The sequence below is a fragment of the Vombatus ursinus genome, unplaced genomic scaffold (genome assembly GCF_900497805.2).
Source record: "Vombatus ursinus unplaced genomic scaffold, bare-nosed wombat genome assembly UNPS02014794.1, whole genome shotgun sequence".
NCBI lineage: Eukaryota > Metazoa > Chordata > Mammalia > Diprotodontia > Vombatidae > Vombatus > Vombatus ursinus.
Window position 1 is genome coordinate 179129 of NW_020954572.1, and position 23855 is coordinate 202983.

A 23855-nucleotide genomic window follows, 5' to 3' on the forward strand; every position below is an offset into this window, starting at 1 on the left:
TTATGTTTTGTCTCCTTTGTAGAAACTAAGCTCCTTGAGGGCAGGAACAGTTTTCACTTTTGTCTTGGTACGTATGCCCAGAACTGTGAAAGGCATATAGGACACATCTGATAAATTGTCTGGTTGACTAACAGCTTATGGATCATAGGTTGGCTGCTTCTCATGATGGGTTTCTATAGAATTTTTATGGAAATGGAATGCATGTTTTCCTACATGTACTGGAAATCAGAATGCAAAAATGCAGTGAAGGTGAAAATCTTGACTTCAAGCCCGAGATGGATAACAGATAATTCCAGGGATGACGGCCTTTTCTTACCTACCTTTGGGTAGGCCTGTGTGCCTGGCAATGGGGGTTGAGCTAGAAGGGGTTAGATGGATGGCCGAGGTGGAGTGAGCCCTTGAGCTCAGCTCTGTGTGCCAGTGTTTGACCATGGAGTCCGTGGAACCCTCAAAGTGGTCACTGCTGCCTCCATGAGGGGAACCTCGTTTCTGCTTCAGATCACTGGTGACTGTGGCAGGAAGAGCAGAGGATGGGGGAGGGGGGGAGAAAAATTAAGAGTTAAAAGATTTCTCCCAGGTTATCGATCACAAAGAAAACCAAGAAGCCGGGGAGGAAGGACAGACACACAGAACTGCACAAACAAGCAGCTTGATGGACAAACTATTAATCAGCATTCCCCCCAGTAGTCTGTTTCAAAGGAAACCTGATTCCATTTAAGGCCTCTTGGGGCCTGTTTTAAAATGGACCCTTACCTGTCTTATCAGGTACAGACCAAAGAATGAGAGAGAAGAAAGTATTGAAGAAAAGAAACAGAAAGGAAGATAAGCCCCAAAAGATTAGCTGGGGGCAAGCTCCCTTTTTAATATTTTAACCAAATTTCAAAATCGTTTAAAAATAGTGTCTCCTGAAAAAATTCTATGATTTAAAAAAAAAAAACTTTTAGTAGAAACTTTAGCGGCTTAGGAAATTGGACTGTTGGGCGATTTTTCTATAATACTTGGTATTATTCATTATCTTAGAAGATTTAACACCTCATGATTTTTTTAAAAGGAAAAATGTGGACCATCATACATATTCCTTCCCCCAAAAGGAAAAAAAACTGTATTTTTTTCCCTTTGATTTCCAAAAACGTGAATGGTTTTTTTATATCACAAAGTACAAATTAACTCAACAGCCAAACTTTCCTGACAGTAGTATAACTGAAAAGTAAAAGCAAACCAACAATATTCTAAAATGTTTCATTTTGATGACCAAGGTATCATACGACCAATTGTCTTAGTCCAGAGCCTCTCTACCCCCAATCTGGAGTCTCTTTCACATGCACCTGACCTTCTGTACCCTCTCAGAAATTAGAGAATTGGGCTCCATGTGCCAACCATTTAAATGGCCCATAGCTCTAAGCACATTTCGTATTTCGGGAGGTAACCTTGATGAGAAGCAAGATTCAAGTTTGGTGAAATGAATCTGCATAGATTATGTAGGAGTTAAGTTAAAACAAGGACCAAATGGGAGGGAGGACAGAGATGAGAGGAGATGGGGAAGGATGAAGTGAGCAGTTAGCATGGAGGACAGAAATAATATGGTCTTAGAAAACATGCCAGAAGGACAGAAAGAAAGGGTAAAACCGCAGCTGTGCTTTAGCTAAAGGCCTGTGCTGACTGACTGTTTCTTCCTTTTCCTGACAGCGTTGGTGTTGTCAACAACTATTTTTACGTAGAAAATTTTCATAGATATAAAGCTCTGTCCTAAGCTGGAATCTGTCCCAGGACAGACTGATCCAATTTTTCAAAATACATAAAAGGAGCAGCAGATCCCTAAAAAACAAACATGGAACATAGAGACATGGGAATTGAGCTTTTAATAAGAGCAGCATATTAACAGGTGGTCGCATTTGTTAGGATACTATAACATGGCAACAGGAAAAGGGTGGTGACTTAAAACTCAGTTGCACAAGAGATAGTTTTTTTTTAAAAAATCCCACTTTATGGAAAGCATTACATTTTAGGAAGTGTAGCAATAGCTGACCAATACCAATTTACAGCCGGACATGAAATAAGCCTGCAATGACGAGAGACTTGGAAGCACACACAACTTTGCTCACTTACTATGGAGCCCTGGTCCAAGAGACACATACGTGTGCTGTGTGTACCAGGAGGTTCCCCTAAACTAATGCACTGAAGAAACAATCCAGCAGGTGTAAGAACTCATCTTCTACTTTGGAATTACAATCCACATTGTCTAGGTTAAAACTTAGCTTGGGTTTGTGATTGGAGTACCTTATAGCATTGGTATCAAAAGGGAAGGGAGGGTCACTCATGCCCACTGGTCATTTAGCATTTACACTATTGTTTTTGCTTTGGAATTCCAGAGATGAATGAAGGTACGTGATGAAGAAAAATGATAAAAGAAAAGGTGGTATTAGAAATCTCCAATGGCCGAGAAAGAGAGAGACTCGTTAGGAGAGGGTGGGATGTCGGAGGAAGACCAGAATCGCAGGCGTTTAGAGAGAGCTGTTGGAGACTTTTCTTTGTCCTTGCTTTTGCTTCTCAAGAAGGGACTCTTTTTGCGTGGTGCTGCTAAATTATCATCACCCGGGTGGCCCAAAAAAAAGAAAACAAAATAAATGAAATGAACAGAAATGTCAGAAATGAAAACAAAATTATCTCTACAGACTTAAGATCCCAACATTAGCTCATAAAGCAGAAAGGCCTACAGCATAGTGACGCATATCTAAAGCATTTAATGAATGACGGTTGACTGATTTGGTTGGAAAAGTCATACACTGTACTCAGATCCCAATTAGGACTGGGATCAAACTTGTCAGTGTGGCAAATTCTTTAAGGCCAAAATTTCATCCATCCATACAGCACTGGTGGAGAATCATACCCTGACCACTGGTGAGACAATCTGGAGTATATTTAAATGTAACGGTTTTTAGTTATTAAATAGAAGGGAATCATGAATTTAGAGCACAGAATACAATTCTACAGTTGCTATTTCAGTAAAAACAGCAAAAACAAATTCCCAAGGCCTCTTCCTGATAGAATATCTAGATGTTCTATGGTTTTCCAATCAATTGAAGTGAATTTTTAATCTAATAAATTTGATTTTAAATTAAAATTTTAATTTAATAAATTTAATTCCGAAGCACAACTCCAATTTTCTTTGATTTTCTATGAAAACATTTCTTTAGTCTGAATTCTGATTTGCTTTTTTTCCTTTAACCTATCAAAGAATCCAACAAACTCTATACTGCTATAATTTCTTTTTTCTGCTCCAGTACCCTCCCACTCAATTCTATATTTCTGGATTTTAATCAATGATTATTTTTACCCAAATGTTTGAGTGAATCAGATTTAAGTTTTTAATTGGTTTAAACTGCACAAGGACTTTTGGGACTTCAGGAAACTAACTTTAAGTTGATAATCACCATGGTTTGTACTTTTTCTTCTCATTCCCTCCAACAATTTTAACAGTTCAGACTGTAGATTTTTTCTTCCTTTGCCATAATTTCTTCAACAACAGTGCCATCTACTGATGACGTTTCATTTCACGGATTGTAAAGGAACCAAGGTCCTGGTAACATCCATTAGGTTTATTTTGAGTTTGTGGAGGTCTTGGAGGTAATCAGAACATTCCTTTCCTTTTTTAAAAATGGTAATCTAGGTTTAATCTGGAATTTTAAAACCAAGAACCCTGGTCCACGGCACATTTTACTGGTCTGCAGAATTGATATTAACAAAGCTCTTTACTTCTTAAAACTTTAAAAAACAAAACTAAAACAACAAGAACAAAACAGATCCCTATTCCTTTGTGCCAAGTCCTTCCCTTCTTCTAATTGCTCCTTTTCCCTGGTTCCCTGGTGCATGTTTTGAGATGCTTTGAGCTATCAGAATGTGGCAGAGAACGGGTGAGCCTGTAGTATCAAATTTAGATATTTTACAAGCATGGAATAGAGCTTGAAAAAGGAAAAATAGCTACAAAATAATGTTCTTTAACCTCCCCACACATGGGTAAGTTTACCAAGATGGACTAGATGGGCATTTAATTTCTGCAGTTTTCTTTATGGATTTAGGCTCATTATAACTGACAAAGCCAATTTACAACAAATCGCAAACTGGAATGGAGGAAGAAGGTTGGATTTGGAGATAGAGGGGCTGGGTTAGCACCTCTGTTCTGCTACTTATTAAACGTGTTATCTTCAGCAAGGTCCCTTTAATTTCCCTCATTCTGTTTCTTTATCTGTAAAGTGGTTGGACGAGATAAGTTCTGTGTCTGGCTCTAGGAGCAGCAAAGGAACACAGTGGACACAGAGTCAGGATGACCTGAATGTGGATTTTGCCTTAAACATTCATCAGCTGTGTGACTTTGGGCAAGTCACTCTCTCAGACTCAGTTTCCTTATCTATAAAATGGGGATATCAGTGGCTCAAAAGAAACATGAGATGCACAAATTTAGAGACATCTCCACTCCAAATATTCATACAAACTATTTATCCCCAACCTGTTGTAGAGCCTTCTGACCTCGTACTGGTCTATGTTAGCCACAGCTGGCCACAATGTACACTGATCTCAACATAGTGATGCCATTTTGGTCCTCTTCAAGAATAAAGGACAACCACCAAAAAGGGGGATGATAATAGCATCTACCTTACTGGGTGGTTGTGAGAATTAAGTGATAAAACATATAAAGTGCTTTGCAAACTTAAAAGTACTACATAAATGCTAGTTATGATTATCAATGATCCTATGGATTTCCTCCTCTGGGCCTCATCTATAAAATGAGGAAGCTTAACTAAATAGGTGATTTCTAAAGTTGCTTCCAGCTCTCCATGACCCCATCTGGGGTATTCTTGGCAGAGATACTGTAGTGGTTTGCCATTTCCTTCTCCAGCTCATTTTACAAATGAGGAAACTGAGGCAAACAGGGTTAAGTGACTTGCCCAGGGTCACACAGTTAGTAAGTTTCTGAAGCTGGATTAGAACTCAAGTCCTACTGACTCCAGGTCCAACATTCTATCCACTGCACCAAACTACCCGCCTATAATGTTACATCACACATATCAAGAAACAAAAATGTCTGGATGTAGAAAAATCAAGTTAGTTTTTTTAAAAAGCCTAATTTATCTAAAAAGGTTGGTAGGTCCAAGTCATTGTGAATAGAGAGCTGGTTTCAGAGTCAGAACAACCTTAGTTCAAGTCTTGCCTTTGATAGATACTAGCAGTGTGACCCTGGGTAAATTACTAAACTTTGCAGTGATGCCAAGTAACTTTCTCTAAGTCATAGAGTGGGGGCCATTGTGCATTGGGAAGGGGCATTTCCAAGCTGGAAGCTACCTATATCAATGGGAATCATGGGCCTAGTTCAAAAAGTAATACACTCACTAGTATCAGAGTTTTCCTTTCCCTTAAAAAAACAGTATCAGGTTTAATCCAGAATTTTAAAATGATGGGCACTGGCCCATGGCAAATTTTTACAGGTCTGTAGGAAAGTCTCTACATCTGTATCTCTTATCTGCATAAGGTTTTGTGCTACATCACAAGGACCAAAGTCACAGACTTGTGGATGGGTCCTTTAAGACCATCTTGTCTAAACTCCCCATTTCAGAGATGAAGAAACGGAAGCTAGAGAGAGAAGGGACCTGGCCTCAGGTCACAGAACAAATTAACGGCAGAGCCAGGGGTAGACCAAGTAGGATCCCCTAATTCTGAATACATATATTACTTTTGCATAGATATGTATGTGTTACTGTTTCTATATCTGAAGATATGTACCTAGTGGCAATCACTAGAGGCAGCTGTATGTTGGGCTAAACAATTCGCCACATGAAAGAATAAAAAACTGAAGGGATGCCCATCAAGCGGTGAATGGCCAAAAAAATTATCATTTATGAATGTGATGGAATGCTCTTATGCTGTAAGAAGTAATGAAAGAGATGGTTTTAGAAAAACCTGGGAAGATATTTATGAACTGATTCAAAGTGTAGTGAGCAGAACCAGAAGAATAATTTACAATGACAGCAACATTGTAAAGATAATCAATTTGGAAAGATCTGATAACTCTGATTAACACAATGACTCACGATAATTCCAATTCTCAATTCCAAATACATGATGAAACACTTCCAGATAGAGATCTGATGGACTTAGACTGCCAATTGAGACATTTTTGTGTTTTTTTTTTTGAAGGAGCATAACTAATGTGGAAATTTGTTTTGTAAGAGGAATTGAAGTCTATATCAACAAGAAGAAAATTAAACTGGAGAGGAAACATGGAGCGTTGGAAAGAACACTGGACTTGCATTGGGAAGACCTGGGGGGGTTAAGCCATAGGCTGTCATTTATTATAATGGAGTTCACTCCAGTGCTACATACTAGCCATGTGACCAATAACCCCACCAACCTGAGTGTCAACTTTCTTTTCTGTAACATCGGATAATAACTGAACCAACTACATAGTCTCTTCTTGGGAGGGTTGTGACAAAAGTGCTTTGTAAAGTGCTTTACAAATCTGAAGTATCATTAGTACAGGCAAGGAAATGTTACTTAATAGATTGCTTCTGTAATATCAATAAAGCTTAAAACAAACCTGCCCAGGAATTCTGTGCAGATCCTGAGGGTTCGTACAGGCTATGTGAAGATGTATTAGCTCTTTACAAAGAAATATTTCATTATAAATACTAAGTGGGCATAAAAACATACACAGGCACACTTTCTCTAATGTACCAACTGGGATGACAGTTGCAAATGTTTAGAACTCCTACCTGGTAAATAATGCTTCCGGCTCTATAATGAAAGAGTCATTAGGACATGACAGAACTTTAAGACCAACTGATACATGTTTATGTTTTGCCATTTGGAAAATAACCTGTCATAGAATCCCTACCTGAGTTGGAAGTGTATACATACACACACACACTCTCTCTCTCCCCCTCTCTCTCTTTCACTCTTTCCACTTATCTAATCAATAATTTAGCATGTTACCCAAACTGGGACCAGGGTAAGTCAGGGTAAGGGAAGGAAAAGCCTACCTTTGCCCCCAGGTCCACTATGCGCATCTCTCTCATCCTGGCTGTTGGAACCTGTAGCAGCAACATTATCTGGAGTCTCTGGCTGTAATTTGAGATGCTGGGAAGCAGATGGAGAAGCAGGATCTGTGGACTCCAGCTGCCAGGGAGGGCTATCAGCAGTTGATTTGGGGCGTTCTCTTGAACCCTCTTTCTTTGGTTTGATGAGTTTGACTAAGGCTTTGGCTCCAATCCAGTGGTTTTTTCTATTTGGAAAGAGATTTTTCAAGAAGAAACTACTATAAGATACCCTTAGGAGCTGTGTTTCTTGAAGCTGCTCAACCCTTCAAATATCAATGTGGGGGCTGGGTCGGTCATTGGAGATGCAGGGAAACAAGGGTATTTAACAAGCTGGGCACAGGGCTGGGGTGGTACAGTGAGTGTCATTATTAAAACCCAAATTCCCTTTTGGTCTAAAAGAGAATTATTTCAAAGGAAATAAAGTCAATTCTCAAATAATTGAGTTAGTAGAGGGACACAGCATTGTAATTATAGAACAAAATGATATTTCCTAAAGAGACTCCGGCCTAGAATGTTGAATGAAATGGAAGTTAGCCCGAAAACAACAAAAACAACAATTTACAGACTGGATAATAAGCTTGTGGTTAACTGACAGCTAATTTCATCCTAGTACAGTAGAAGCAGGATTAGCCTGGGAATAAGAAGACTTAAGTTACTATCTAGCTTTGTACACTTCTTTTTTGGGTGCCTCATCTGTAAAATGAAGAGATTTTATCAGATAATTCTCAAATTACATGATCCCTTAAAGAGATGTATCTCAAAGAGGAATCACTACTATGTGCCATTTTGACTTTAAGACAGTTTTCTGCTTGTTTGGCTACCTTTCAGGAAACTGAAAAGGAATCAGAGAAATGGGTAAGATGAAAAGCACACAGACAAGATCATTCATTTAGCATGCTACTTCATGCTATAATATTCAAATTCCTTGAGGTGGGAGAATTTCAGGAATCAGGAATAGATAAGATCTAGAACAGGGGTGGGGAACCTGCAGCCTCAAGGCCACATGTGGACTGCTAGGTCCTCTAGGGTGCGGCCTTTTGACTGAGTCCAAGTTTTACAAAACAAATCCTATCATTAAGGGGATTTGTTCTGTGAAGTTTGGATTCAGTCAAAGGGCTGCACTTGAGGACCTAAAGGGTCACGTGTGGCCTCGAGGCCGCAGGTTCCCCACCCCTGACCTAGAATCTCTTCCTCTCCTCGGCAGACTGTATTCCCCAGTGACCAGGTTCACAAGCAGAGAGGTCTCTGGTACCTGGCCTCAGGTCACAAAACAAGTTAATGGCAGAGCCCAGGGTAGAGGAGATGCCTTAGAAATAGTTCATTCCATCTATCTGGCATCTCTGAGGTCTAAGGAACCAGAATTTAAAACAAAGCTAGCAAGACATCACCAAAAGTGCCCAATCAACTCTCACAACAAGCCTATAGTTTGTAGGTAATTGATTCAATTTGACAAGCATTTTCAAACTGCCTACCATGTTTAAGGTGTCATCTAGCCATCACTTGAAATGTTCTCGTGTAGAGGAAACCAACTACAATTGCCATCTTACTTTTCAATGACCGTTAGGAAGTTTCTGCCTTTCAAGACCTGCATCTATTGTTTCTCGTAGTTCTACTTGGACCTAAAGGGAATGAGTGAAATCTCTTCCTTTAAATATTTTAAGAATTCTGTCACATCTTCCTTATATCTTTTCTTGTCCAGACACAACATCTACAGTTCCGAGAAGAACCCTTCCACCAGTCCTGAGCTCTTCTAGCTCTCCACCTAGGCTTTCTCTTTGGAATACACCAGTTTGTCAATGGACCTGTGCTCTTAAAATGTGCTCCTCAGAATGGAACTTCACATTCCAGATGTCATCTGACTAGGGCTGATGGAGCACAACATATCACATGAGTAGTCCAGGACAGTATGCTTCTCAATGACAGCTAGCTAATATTTGTATAGTTGAGGGCAGCGAGGGGGTGGTCAGGAAGACTCATCTTCCTGAGTTCAAATCTGGCCTCAGATACTTACTAGCTGTGTGACCCTGGGCAAGTCACATAGCATGTGACAACCTACCATCTGCAGTGATGAAAACACTTCCATTCCCTTCCTAGGACATTAAAATCTCTGATAAATGTATTTCTGAACCTCGATCATGAGTTTGAAAGAATCCACCATGTCTGACCTAAGTACTACAAAGACAAAAGATCTCTCTACTACTACCAGGTAGACAAACAGTTTCCTGGGTCCTCCTCTGCAGGGACTCACCAACCACCACTAACCATTCCTTCTTTTGACCCTAACTGTATGACCTGTCTTCTGAAGGTTACCTGTGGATTCAAACCATCACTCCTGGTCTCCTTAAGGAGGAAAGTCTGCCATTATTACAGGAAGAGTCTTACTATTTATTATTATTATTAATATTTATTCTCAATTAAGTACTTATTTATTGTTCAGTACTTATTAATTACCTATTGCTAAATATTATAATAGGCTTACAACTAAGCCTATTACTTAACTCTGATATTTCACTAGTTCGTTCTCTGGCAGAATTTTTCCTTTCTTGATCTGATAAAGGGTCAGGGTACCTTTCCACGCATCCTCTCCAAATCCTTTTCCTTCTTTGATTTTTACCTTAAAGCAACACTTCGATTTTCTTCAAGGAATGCTCTGTTCTCTTCTAACAACCTGAAACCTGGGAAAGCATTCCTCTAGCCCTTTTAACATGTCACTTACAGATGCCAGGCCATAATTTGTACATATATAGCAGTTACTTGGCAATAACAGGAAGACGAACATTGTGCTTATTACTGATAAATTCCCCATGCCCTTCAAAGATCCTCCATCCTCACTAATTTTTATGGGGAGCACTCATGGCCAACTCCACTAATGTGATGGCAAATGGCCTTCTGTATATTATTTCATATATTTATAGCGGGCTTTTCAACTTGCCTTTGCCTGGTAATTAGCAGCTTCCTACCAAGGCGCAATGCACCAAAAGAGAAGGAAGGAAAAGAAAAAATAAAGAAAAGAAAAAGCAGAGCATGGCTAACACATGGGGATGGGACATTTCTAGCTAGACACAATCACCTAAAAGTCTTCTCACCATCCTCACTCCACTCAGTGGTTAGTGCCCTCTCCCTCCTCAAATAATCATGAATTTTATTTATGTTCATATGCTGCAGCTCCAAATAGAACGTGAGCTCCTTGAGGACAAGGCTTTTAATGTTTTTCCCTCTTGGTATGCCTAGTATGCAGCACAGCATTTTTTTTCCCATAGGAGAGATTTAATAAATGCTTGTCAAAATGAATTCTGCTTGACCCCAGAGGCCAGAACCAGAAACAGTGAATGGAAAATAAAGCAAATGAGATTAAAAGCTAAATATAAGGAAAAGCTTCCTCACCATCAGAATGGGCTTCTGAGGAGGGACCACATGGCCACTTTTCATCAACGTTGAGGGGGTGGGTGGGGGTGCTGCTTCAGGGAGAGGTTGTCCCAGATGACCCTTCTAAGATTCCCTCCAACTCTGAGACGGTGATTCTACAACTGGGCCTACAAATGGGGCTGCACTTAAACTGGAACATGTATCTTGGTGTGGCCAATTTATATTTCTAACGGGCCCTTAACTGGGATTCAACAGCCAAGGGCTGAACGGATTTCTGTGCATGTTATCTTTCCAGTGATAAATACACAAAGTACACGTAGTTCTACATCTCCTTTTGAATTGAATAAGCACTTTTCTAATCCCTGTCCCACTTAAACTATTATGACTCACAGGAATATAGATTTTTAAGCTCCAGGAACCTCAGAAGTCATCAAGCCCAACGCCCTTATTTTACAGATGGGAGAAATGAGGCCAAGGGAAGTTAGTGACTTGTACCCAACGTCACAATGGCAATGAAGATCAGAGGTAGGATCTGAACTCAGGTCCTCTGACCTCAGAGATAGTGTTCTTCCCTCTGTACCACAATGCCTCCTTCCTGCATAGTCAAAGCTTAAAAAAAAAGGCAAATAGCAACATAGCTTCATTAAACTTACTTCTTTGGAGCAGGATCATAGAATTTATATTGATCCATAATTTTTTCTTCTAGTTTTTCTTTATGTCTTCTTAAGGCATTCAGTTTATCTCTGGGAAAACAGCAAGAAACAAAGGTATAAAAATTAAATTGACCTTGTTTAAGCAGCAGAGAAATACCAAACATAAATATTCAGTGGGATCTCAGCACTGCAGCCCCTCTAAATGCCTTTTCAGTATGTCCACCTCTAACTGTACCTTAAAATTCAAGGGAATAACCTCTCTTCCCCATTTGTCTGAATTAAAAAGACTAAAACCCCTGATGGCAATACTAGTCAGTTAATAAAGAGTTCCTGATGCCCATTTGGCACACATAAGACTGTACCAGACCCTTGGGAAACATTAAAAATGAAGAGACTTGGAGTGACTCAACCCTGGAAGAAAGCAAAATTAGTAAAATGGGGCTCCTGACCTATGTCCACTTGAGGATGTACCTTGGTCATGTTAGGACTGTTTTGTTTTGTTTTGTTTTAATATTTAAAAGAACCCCTAAGCTGAGACCCATAGCAGAACCAAACTAAAGTCATGGATGAGATCCTAAGATTTAGAGATGAAAGGGACTTCAGAGATCATCTAAAACAACCCTTGAATTTTACTGATGAAGAAACGGAGACTCAGAAAATTCAAGTGACTTTTAGTACTTAAATCTTCTTGAGAGCTGAGACTAAAAGTCTCACATATACACTACCTGTGAACTTGGAGCAAGTCATGAGACTCTGTGGGCCTCCCTTTCCTCATCTAAACATGAGGGTATAATATGGACTACTCTCTCAGCTCCAAAAATCTACGGCCTTTTATAACTTCAAATACTAAACAGTATCGTGGTTTTATGTAAAACATCAAACAGTAGATATACCTGGCTTTAAAAATTATTTACAATTTAAAACAAAAACAACTGTATCTAACAGGCATAAATATAGTAGAAACAGGTGGTATAGTGGCTAGAGCACCAGGCCTGGAGTTAGGAATACTCATCTTTCTGAGTTCAAATCCTCACACACTTACTAGCTGTGTGACCCTGGGCAAGTCACTTAACCCTGTTTGCCTCAGTTTCATCACCTGTAAAATGAGCTGGAGGAGGAAATGGCAAACTACTCCAGTATCTGCCAAGAAAATCCCAAACAGGGCCACGAAGAGTCAGACACAACTGATATGAATGAACAACAAAGTTTCCATATTTTCCCTCTACTTTATTATCTCAGTCATTACTCTCTAAGAACATATTAATGTGTCACTCACTTAGCACAGATGTCAACACTAACAGGCCTGATTAAGTAATAATCTCCCATTTTCGCTGAATGATTGATCCCAAACAAGTATGACCAAGGTCTATTTATGAAGCCAACATCATCATTATTTAGAATTCATAAGATATCTGGACTTTGACACTAAATAATGTTATAAACTAATCTAGATTAGGTGGAGAGAGATTTGTGTTTAATTCCCTTATAAAATACTAGGCCTGGCTTCCCAGCCTCTGTCTTGAACTTCCTAAACATCCACAAAGCATTGCTTTGATTGAGCCACACACCCTTGGTCAAAAACTATCAAGAGCTCCCTACTGTCTACCCACAAAAATTTGAACTCCTCAGCCTGGCATTCAAGTCACTCCACTATATCACTATCATCTATTTTTCTAGTCTTTATTTTCCACTTTACATATCCTATGCTCTGACTATCTTGGATTGGTTGTGACTCTATTAAAATACTTTGCCCTTGCCCACCTCTGCACCTTGGCTCATTCAGTTCCTTTTATCTAGAATGCCTTCCTCACTGCCGCCTGTCAAAATCCCATGATATCATCTCTCAACGTCGCTCTCCCAGACATAAGTCATCACTCTATGCACCACAACAGTGGTACTTATTAAATGCTGCTTTGTATTATATTTAATCTCTTTGATAGGTCTATGACTTGACTAGGGTGGGTAATTTACTCCAATGATATAGACTGCAACCTCTACGCCGTCTCATCTTGTTAAGATTCTTGTCCGCGTCCTTCACAGGGAGTCAATCCAACATGGTGGAGGGTTTCTTTTGTTTCCTTTGATACCTCGGGTATTTCAGCGTAGCACTCCAGCCTTCATCTGTTGTTACTCATTCTCCCTCCTTAATGGGTCTGTATTTTATCACTTTTCCAGTCGTCCAAGTGCTTGGTGATATCTTTAACTATGTTTCTCACAAATAAGTTATCACTGGTAACATCCTACAGCTTGCTTATGTATGCCAGAGTTCTTTTCATTGCCCTTTCAGGTTACTTGTGATTCCAATTTTTCCAACACCATAGTATTCATGTCTAGATAGCAGCAAGGGGAGGACAGTAGTCGTAAAGAGATATGCTTTTGTAGCTCTGAACAATACAAATTGGATTGATTCCCTTTCCCCAAGTTCTGGACGCAGTTCACTGCACAACTAAAGTGCTTGGCCAGAATACACAGTGATAGACTAATTTTGATAGGCTACCCAGTCAGCTGCACGTCTGTTTCCTCGTCTGTAAAATGAGGGTGTTGGAAATGATGACCTCGAACATCCCTCAAAGCCCTAAATTTTTGATACAGTCATCTTCACGCCATGATGATGTAACAGAGTAGAACTTCTGTAGTTATTCCTTGGAAACAGCCCATTGCTAACCCATCTCTGTATTCCCACACTGCACCAAGTCCTATGCCATATGGCACAGTGGATGGTCATTAAACATTTCCTGAACGAATGCAACTGCAGTTAATATCCTCTGACTTCAACTGCAAAAATTCACTTTTAAGGCAGCCTTGGAGGAGAAAGGCAGCTTGGTGGCAGAGTGGATAAAGCACTGAACCTGGAGTCAGGAACACCTGAGTTCAAATCCAACCTCAGAAACTTACTAGCTGTGTGATCCTGGGAAAGTCACTTAACCTCCATCTGTCTCAGTTTCTTTATCCATAAAAGGGGATAATAAATGCACCTACTTCCCAAGATTGTTGTGAGGACCAAACGAGATATATTTGTAATGCACTTTGCAAAACTTAAAGAGTTGTATAAATGCTAACCATTAGTTATTATTATTATTATTATTATTATTAAAAGGTTAACAGAAAGGAAAGGAAGAATGTATTACATATTTTCAGCTGTCTGCTAGATGTCTTTTACATCTATGACAATGTTTTTTTAGCACTGAGCACAAACCAATGTGCATGGTTGATTTTTAAGCCCAATCAATGTTTTGGCTTTAAAAAAATCACTAAAACTTATCAGCTTCAGAAATGACACTGAGTCTTTTGGATCTAGGATACAGTTTTTGTAGATCAAACAAAGATAAATAACACCAGTGATGAATGGAAAAGTCACGCTGGGGAGAGAGGGGTCTCTATAGGGCACTTCTGGCTCCTGCCAGGCCCCCAGAGAAGTTTGCTGTCAAAAAGCTAATGGTGTGTTAATAAGATGGGACTCCTGACCATATGACAAAGACACCTGCTAACTAACAACTCTGTTATACATCTTGGTTTTAAAAAAGGAAGGGGGAGGAGGTACATAAGTTGCCAGAAATAGAGAATACACCCCCAAATGCCAAGTCAAATTCACCAGAGGCAGGGTCAATAAGAAGACTGGGCAAATAAAATCCTCCACTACAAAAGTAAGATGGCGCCACAAAATGAACGCTGGACTCGTTATCATTAATATTAGCACTGGCACCCTCTAGGTCCCCAAGTGCAGCTCTTTGACTGAATCCAAACTTCACAGAACAAATCCCCTTAATAAAAGGATGTGTTCTGTAAAACCTGAACTCAATAAAAAGGCCACACCCAAGAACCTAGAAGGCAACACATGTGGTCTCAAGGCTGCAGATACCCTACCCCTGATTAGCCCTGTGACTGAGGAGAAGTCATTGAACTATATTGGATTTTGTTTCTCTAATCTATAACTGAGGATAATAATATTTACAGTTCACTCATTTTTTCAGTCATGTCTGACTCTTTGTGACTCTATTTGGAGTTTTCTTGGCTGAAACACTGGAGAGGTTTGCCATTTCCTTCTCCAGCTCATTTTACAGATAAAGAAACTGAGGCAAACAGGGTTAAGTGACTTGGCCAGGGTCACATAATTAGTAAGTTTCTGAGGCCAGATTTGAACTCAGGAAGATAAGTCTTCCTGATTCAAGGTCTGGTGCTCTATCCACTACACCACTTAGTAATATTTACACAATCTACTTTACAGGGCTGCTATCACAATCAAATGAGGTAAACATGTAAATTGTTTTCTAACTTAATAGAGTATACAAATATGAGCTATTATTAAAAGGCAGCATGGTGTAGGAGACAAGATATGGGTCTTGAAGCCATGGAGACCTGAGTTCAAGTCTTACCTATGACACATATTGGACTGTGTGACCCTGCGCAAATCACCTAACTTCTCACTGCTCTACTCAACTCTTTTTTTTTCATGTTGTGAAAACCTAAGTATATTTCCCTTAATCCCATCCTGCCCCCCATTTACTCTCTTCTCTCTTTCGACCCTGTCCATCCTTAGAAGTGTTTGCTTCTGATTAGCCCCTCCCCCAATCTGCCCTCCCCTCTATCATCCCCCTGCTCTCTTGTCCCCTTCCCCTCCCCATTTTCCTGTAGGTAAGATAGATTTCTTTAAGTGGAACATGGTTAATATGGAAATAGGCTCTGCATGACTTCACAGGTATTATCGACATCATACTATATGCCTTCTCAAGGGGTGGGGGAAGGATGGGAGGGAAAGAATTTGGAACTCAAAATTTTTTAAATGAATGTCAAAATTTTTTAAAAATGTAATTGGGGGACAGCTAGGTGGCACAGTGTATAAAGCACTGGCTCTGGAGTCAGGAGGACCCGAATTCAAATCTGGTCTCAGACAAGACACTTAACACTAGCTGTGTGACCCTGGGCAAGTCACTTAACCCCAACTGCCGCATTAAAAAAAATGTAATTGGGAAATATTTAAGATAAACATATATGTACACACATATTTTTAAAAAGACTTTAAAAAGACTATAAGTTGTAGAAGAGGGGCTGACTAGCACTGGCAAAAAGAGTTTGCTCACTTGGGAGTTCACAGGTAGAGTTCCTATCTGCCGCCGCCCCCCCCACTATTAAAACCACCAAATTTCATGAAACATGAGTTCTCACGACTCCCGTCCCCCCTGCAGGCACAGTAGCCTCATGCATCCAGCACAGCAGACACAAATCCCCTTTATAAGATCCTCTGCCTCGGTCATACATGTACTGCTTCTGCTCCTCGTGGAACTGCTCCTTGTTCTCCATGTTCTGCTCCAGAAGCATCTGGTTTTGCTGACTCAGTATCTGGATCTGGTTCAGCAGATGATGGTTTTCCTCTTCCAAGTTCCCCTTGAGACGGGAAAGCAGCTGAAACAGAACAAAGGAGAGCTCACAGACACTTGTCACGGCCTGGAGGGCTCCATCAGGCTCCGGTATTACACCCTGAGCCAAGGGTCTGGGGGACAGTCTCTACACTGAACGTTTGCCCTGCTCCCACTTGGGGGGAACGAGATTCCGAGTCTGAGGATGAGAGAGTGAAGACATACGTATCACTACAGAGGTCATGGAGACAAATCCATCTCTCTCTTCCTGTGGTGGGGGAGGCTACAATTAGACTATCTATTATAGTTAATATATTAGACCATGATAATGATGATCATAACACCAGATGGTATTTTACCTCATTAGACACTGGCAGCTCACAAAAAAAAACAACAACCCATAAATATAATTAACAACAAATGGACATACTAGAGAGATGAAAGCTTAGGGATTAAAAATGGGATGGAGACGAGGAAGAGAAATAATCATTTATTGAGCCTGGAGTCAGGAAGACCTGAGTTCAAATCCGGCCTCAGACACTTACTAGCTCTGTGACCCTGGGCAAGTCACTGAACCCTGTTTGCCTTGGTTTCTTCATTTGTAAAATGAGCTGGAGAAGGAAATGGCAAACCATTCTAGCACCTTTGCCAAGAAAACCCAAAATTAATGTCACAAAGAGTTGGACACGACTGAAAAATGACTGAACAACAATTATGTTCTAGGCAATGCGTTAAAAGATGTAGAAATATCCGATATTTGCACAGTATCTAGAGGACAGATGAACTTAGTGCAATTTTTTCACTTTTATTTTTCTTGCTCTTTTTTTTCTGGCAAAAACATGGTTAACATAGGAATAGATTTTAAATGACTTGACGTGTGTAATGTGAATTGTATTTCTTGCTTTCATGGTGGGTGGAGGGGGGCGCTGGAGGGAGGGAGAGAATTTGGATCCGAAAATTTAAAAAACAAATATTAAAAAAATCATCTCAATGGGAAGCAAAATGGCAAAGTAGAAAGACTTTGGGTCTACGACAGACTTTAGTCAAAAATAAGGGTTCTTTACTCTTCCACTCACTCGCCATTCTAATCTTGTAATGCAGGTTGGGTTTACCAAAACACCCTGCGGAAGTATTCTTGTTCCCAGCCTATGTCATATACCACCTACCCTGCCCACTGACAATGGACAAATCCCTTCATCATCCTCAGTCTGGTTCCTCAGTGGTCAAAAGAGAATAATTACCCTTCTCTTGTTTACCTCACAAGGTTGTTGAGGCACAAGCTTTTCATAAGCTTTAAAATTCCAGATAAAAGTAAGCTTATTGTCTTAATGAGAGAGTAGGCTATACCTCCCACTCAAAAAACTGAGAAAGATTCTCCTTCCAGTCAGAGAGAAATCTGGGTTTAAATAGCTCAGGCTAGACTGGGTTTGTGGTTTGATGGTAAAAGTAATTAAACAAATGATGATAATGATAATAAAAAATAACAGCAATAATAGCTAACATTTAACAATGATGATAATAATGACAAAAAACAACAATGAAGATAGTTAACATTTATATAGTAATTACTACATACCAGGCACTGTGCTAAGTGCTTTATAAATCTTAATTTATTTAATCTTTACAACAACTCCGGGAGGTGGGTGCTATCATTATGCCCATTCTATAGGTCAGGAAACTGATATAGATAGACTTGCCCAGGACCACACAACTACTAAGGGTCTGAGGTTAAATTTAAGCTCAGGTCTTCCTGACTCCAGGCGCCACAGAGCAATGGATTGGGAGTCAGGAGGCCTGCATCTGAATCTTGGCTTTACTTTTTATTAACTCTGTAACTTCACCCAAATCGTTTCCCCTCTTTGTTCCTCAGTTTCCTAACCTGTAAATTGAGGGCGTTTGACTGGATGATTTATAGAATCTCTTCTAGGTCTGAATCCTATTAACCTATGATAATATCCCTACCCTCTGATAGATTTTGCTAAAAGTCCTGGAATTCTGATTTCTCCAGCCCCCAGTACTATAATTCTTTAGGGAATTCCCAGAAGTAGCATCCCCTTGGGAAAATACCTGATCACACTTCATATTCTCACAAGGCACCACAAGGAACGTCTGGTACTGTAAAAGTCTCTGAATTAATAAGGATGGATGGAAGGGTGGGGGGGACGGAGAGATGGAGCTATGGAACGAACGCTAGAATGCAATAATCACCAGGACTAGAAATGAACTTGCTGTCAGAGCTAGGGCAAATCATTTTACCTTAAGGGCTTCCTCTTCATCTGTAGAATGAAGATAATAATGCTTACACCATGTACTTCATGATAGAAGGCTGGCTTTGGAGTTAGGAAGACACAGGTTCAAATCCTGTCTCTGACATTGACTAATGTGTATGACAATAGGCAAGTCATTTAACCTCCAGTACAGGACTTGGCACATAGTAGGTGCTTAATACATGTTTACTGATTGACTGACTTAACCTCTCAGTGCTTGAAGGGATTCTATTCACTCCCAGTTCAACCCACTCTCTGGGCTGTTCCATCTCCCAACTATCTGTCTTAAGAGCCCCCTTGGGATGATTCCACCCTGACACCTCTCTCTTCATTGGTGTGCTCCTGGCCAGGATCACCATTTCCTGGGGGGCCTCAGTCACACTGTTCACTTATCTCCTAGCTCTTATTACAATCTGGTCTGCTCCACCTTCCCATCAGCAGGGGAGTATCTTGATATACCTCCCCCACTCCCACTTACCAGTTCTACTTTATGTTTTAAGTTTTTCTTTTGTGGAATGGAAACTCATTGAAAGTAGGAATGAACCATCTTAGGTTTTTGTTACTGTTGTTGTTTGTATGTGTCCACAAGATTTAGCATTTGCCTTGTATATAGTAAGCGCTTAATAAATGCTCTATCTTTATATCACACAGAGCAACAAAGTATAAACATTGTCTGTCTGTCTATCCATGATTCCAAGTGACAGAGGAAGCATTGTGCCTTATAGTAAATGGTTAATAAATGCTTGTTCTATTTATCTATGACTAAGTAACTAAGGGACTGAGAGTCTGCATTATTAGGTTTTTCTCCACTTAAGAATTCCTTACAATAATGAAATCATGGGTCTGCTCTCCAGTTCAAAAAAAAAAAAAAAGTACTTAACAGAGTTTACTGCATGAAATAACAGACAAATTCAAGTACTAATATCACTGATCTTAGGTTTATCCTCTTGGGAAGCATATGGACTAGCACTTCCAAAAAGAAACTAAGTCTTCTATATCCAGATGCCTGAATTCTAATTACCTTCTTCGCTGCTGGGAAGGAGCTAAAGCCCTGCTATAAGTCTCTCCAAATTCAAGAATGGGGCAAATGAAGCTATTTTTCAAACGTAGCAAAAAATATTATACCAGAAAGGTCATATGGGAAAAGTCAGGCAGACATGCCTTAAGGGATGGAAATCACCCATTACCCTGCCAAAGTATAGCTTTCTCCCTGTCTTTGGCAAGAGTTGAAATCACCTCCCCCATTGCTGTCATTCAGCTGTTCAGCAATGTCTGACTCTTCGTGACTCCGTAGACCACATTAGGCCAGGCCCGTCTATCCTCCGCTATCTCCTCACGTCTGTCCGAGCTCACGTTCATTGCTTCCATGACACTCTCTATCCATCTCATCCTCTGCCATCCCCTTTTCCCTTTGCCTTCAATCTTTCCCAACATCTGGGCCTTCTATCTTCTCACCATGTGGCCAAAACAGTTATTCCCCCAACACCACCACCCAAAACTGACTAGAGAGTAATGTTCCCCCTCAACACCTAATCTTGTGGGATTTTGTGTCTCTCAAATGCTCTCAACAACCTCCATAAAAATGATCTCAGCATGTCAATCAGAATAAAAATTCCCTGTGGACACTGTAGCCTCCAAATCCAAGGATTCTGACACTTTGGTGTACAAGCTAGAGGTCTCCAGAGCAGCATCTCATTCATTCTACTACCAGACAAGTTGCTTGCTAATACAGTCAATAAAAAGTGCTAAGCTTTTGGTCAGGAAGACCTGGGTTTAAATCCTGCTTGTGTGACCTCACTCAGCCTCAGTTTCCTCATCTGCAAAAGGAGGGGCTTGGGGCCTTTTCGGCTGTAAACCAGTAATCCGATAATAGCAATAATCATTTTTTTTTTAAAAGGCTCAACAGTCAGCTTGGGCAGGGGTGACGGCCAGCGTAACAAGGTGAGAACAGACTCACTTCACAGTGGTTGTCCAATTTGGTCATGGAGATGTCCATGCTCTGATTCTGCTCTCTCAGTTCATCAAATCGGGCTTGCCAGCGGTTCAGTTCGAGCTGGGAGTTGTTGAGGGAGGTCTTTAGTTCCTTTGTGTGGGAGTGAAGCTCTTCATACTCCCCCTTCAGCTGGCCGTGCAGGAAGGTCACTCTGTCAGCAGGCAAGCCACAAAGCAAATGAAATCAGGGCAGCCAAGTGGCATAGGAGATAAGAGTCCTGAGACTAAAGTCAGGAAGACCCTTTATTAGCTATGTGATCCTGGACGAGTCACTTACAACCTCTGAGCCTCAGTTTCCTCATCTGTAAAATGAAAGGGTTAGACTCCAATGGCCTCTAAAATCCTTCCAGGCTTTAAACAGATGATCGTATGATCTATGACCCAGGAAGGTCTGGGGTTCCATGCCTGGCTTTACCAACAATTACCTATGTGAACTTCATCAAGTTGAAGACCCTCTCTGGGCCTCGGTTTCCTCCAATGAAAAATAAGACAGTTAGATCAGAGGCTCTCTATAGCCCATTTTAGCCGTAATGCTTCAATGTCTAACTCTTTCCCACAGTCTTGAGCCTTGCCAAGTTGCTCCTTTCTAACCCAGAGGCAAAAATGAATGACTAGAAATTAAGGTGCTTTGTATCTGAAAGGTAACGTAAATCCAAGTCTACAACCATTTATCAAACAACTGGCATGTGCAAGGCCCTGTACTACATGTTCAAGATGCAAAAACAAAAATCAAACTCTCTCCTGTAATTACCATTACTTCTAATGTTATTATCTAATTGGACTCGTCAGAAAAGATTTTGCCTTTTTTTATGGACAAAATTTAGTATATGGCACATCAGTATAAACGGTTCTCCTGGGATTGAGATTTTAGGGCACTTTGCTGCTAAATGAATATTATTCAAGAGGAAAAAAAATGTACTGATAATTCTGGATATGAAATATTTCTCTCTCTATCGCCATCTGCTGAAAAATAAAGAGAAATGGTATTCGGAAGTCCCCTCTCCATTGGACTGTGACCTTCTTCAGGGGACTGTCTTTTGCCTCTTTTTGTGTCTTTGGATCTTAGGCACAGTGCCCAGCACAAAGTAGGCGATTAATAAATGCTTACTGATTGATTGAGAACTGACTGGTGCAAACATACCATTAAAGGCTGGGTGGGACAGTCACTGACCATTGGCCAGTCTTATCTTACAATTCAGCCAAAGTCCTAGCACAAAGTCAAGGCTGCATCTATCTATAGGGTTCCTGGGTTACTTGGACTAAAAATTCATTATTTCAGCACTAAGTAAATATAACCATAATCCTACACACACTCTTCCTCTCTTTTCCTAGACCTATCTTATCTAAACAAACCTATGACAGAATAAGATGGAACCGTGAAAATCCCAGTTGATTTACATTCATTTGAGAAGTTAGACACTTTGTGAAAAATCAATGGGGAGAGTCATCAGGGGCCCCTTGGTGAATCCATGTTTCCTTCTTTTCCAGGTGGTGACCAAGACAGGGGGTACCCTTCAAATATTAACCTTCTCTGATCTTACTGTCGGACATCTTCCTGTCTCTGGTTCCAGATCTTTTTTCTTCCCTTAAATTAGAGGTCCTTAACCTGGAGGGCAATGAACTTACTTTTAAAAATATTTTGATAATTATTTCACTATAACTAGTTTCCTTTTTAAATCTGTGTATTTTATTTTGTGAATTTAAAAATAATATTCTGAGAAGGAACACATAGGTTTCATCAGACTGCCAAAGAGCTGTACAATACAGAAAAAGTTAAGAATCCCTGCCTTAAAGGATAAAGAGACCCAGACCCAAGCCCCTTCTTGAGGACAGCCTCATGAAACAGCTCCGCTTCTCTCCTACCCTCCTCAACCTCTCAAAATGACACACAGCTCAATTTTAGATTTTTTTTCCTGGGCTTCTAAGGAATGGATAAAAAAGGAAGGAACTATAGGTGCCACTGAGCTTGGGGAAAGGGGGTCATTAGGAGCTGCCTTAAGCTCTGATTACTAAATTTTCAGTGTGAGCATATACACACCTTGGAAATGGATAAATGTTACAAATCAGGGACTGATTTATTGTCTAGACTTAAGCAAATGATGGGCTAACGTAGGCTAAATTTGAAAAGCGTGTCTTGAATTTTCAGAGATCTGGTTGTTGAACATTTACCAGCATACCGCTGGCTGTCATCACTGGGTGAAAAGATAGAGAACCACAGGGAACTATGGGCACTATGGAGATCTATAATCTACAAAAACAGATTACCAGTCAACAAGCTGTTAAGCTTTCTTGGTCAAGATAAAGAAAAAACAAGATATCATGAGGGGATTACTAGGACATTGCTTAATCTATTCCAAATAAAATGCCCGATTAGTTTCATGATTAGATGCCGGGGGAAGACTGGCTTTGTCCACCATCCAATCTGAGGCTCACCTCTCTAGTTCGTCCCTTAGCCTCTGGTTTTCTCCAGAAGCGATCACATTCGTTCTCTTTTCTTGCTGCAAAGCTTCTCTCTCCGCCTTTAAAATGCTCTCCAGCTCTTCTAATTCTGATTTCTGTTTCATCACGCCACTGTACCTGTTGGAAAGAAACGAATTTCCTTTAGATACTTTGTGAAAAAGGGAGAGGGAGAGTTATCAGGGCCCCCTTGGACAGTCTGTGGTCCCTTCTTTCCCAGGTGGTAATCAACAGAGTGGACGCCCTTCAAATATTAACTTTCCAGAAGCATCTCTAGTCTTACTGACGTCCTCTTCCTTCTGGTTCCAGCTCATTTTTTTTCTCCACCCAGTTTAACCTGGAGGACCATGGACCTACTTTTAAAATTATTCTGATAACTGTACTTCACAGGGCTGTTGTAAAGATTAAACAATATATGTAAAGCACTTTGCAAACCTTCAAACACTATATAAATAGTAACTCGTAGTAGCAGTAAGCATTTATTGAGTTCTACTATGTTCCAGGAAGTACTGGAGTCAGGAAGACCAAGATTCAAGTCCTACCCTTGACATAAACTAATTTTATAACTGTGGGCAAGTGACTTAACTTATGAGGACCCAAAGCAACTCTCTAAGACTGTAAGTTACCAAGGGTGCTGGTCTGTATTAATGAGTGAGTTTCCACATTAGGAATGCCCTA

The 23855-nt window shown here is 40.3% G+C and overlaps 1 protein-coding gene across 4 annotated transcripts in view; it reads right to left on the reverse strand.

Annotated features, from left to right (window-relative positions):
- Window positions 1-23855, reverse strand: part of CCDC88C (coiled-coil domain containing 88C) — a 126426-nt gene that overhangs the window by 23618 nt on the left and 78953 nt on the right. For all 4 annotated transcript variants that reach the window (XM_027869911.1, XM_027869910.1, XM_027869912.1 and 1 more), the window contains exons 18-23: window positions 23154-23297; window positions 20686-20872; window positions 16362-16507; window positions 11108-11197; window positions 7032-7273; window positions 321-509 (exon numbers count right to left, since the gene is read on the reverse strand). In XM_027869911.1, the coding sequence (XP_027725712.1) occupies window positions 321-509; window positions 7032-7273; window positions 11108-11197; window positions 16362-16507; window positions 20686-20872; window positions 23154-23297 (998 nt within the window). The remainder of the gene's footprint in view (window positions 1-320; window positions 510-7031; window positions 7274-11107; window positions 11198-16361; window positions 16508-20685; window positions 20873-23153; window positions 23298-23855) is intronic.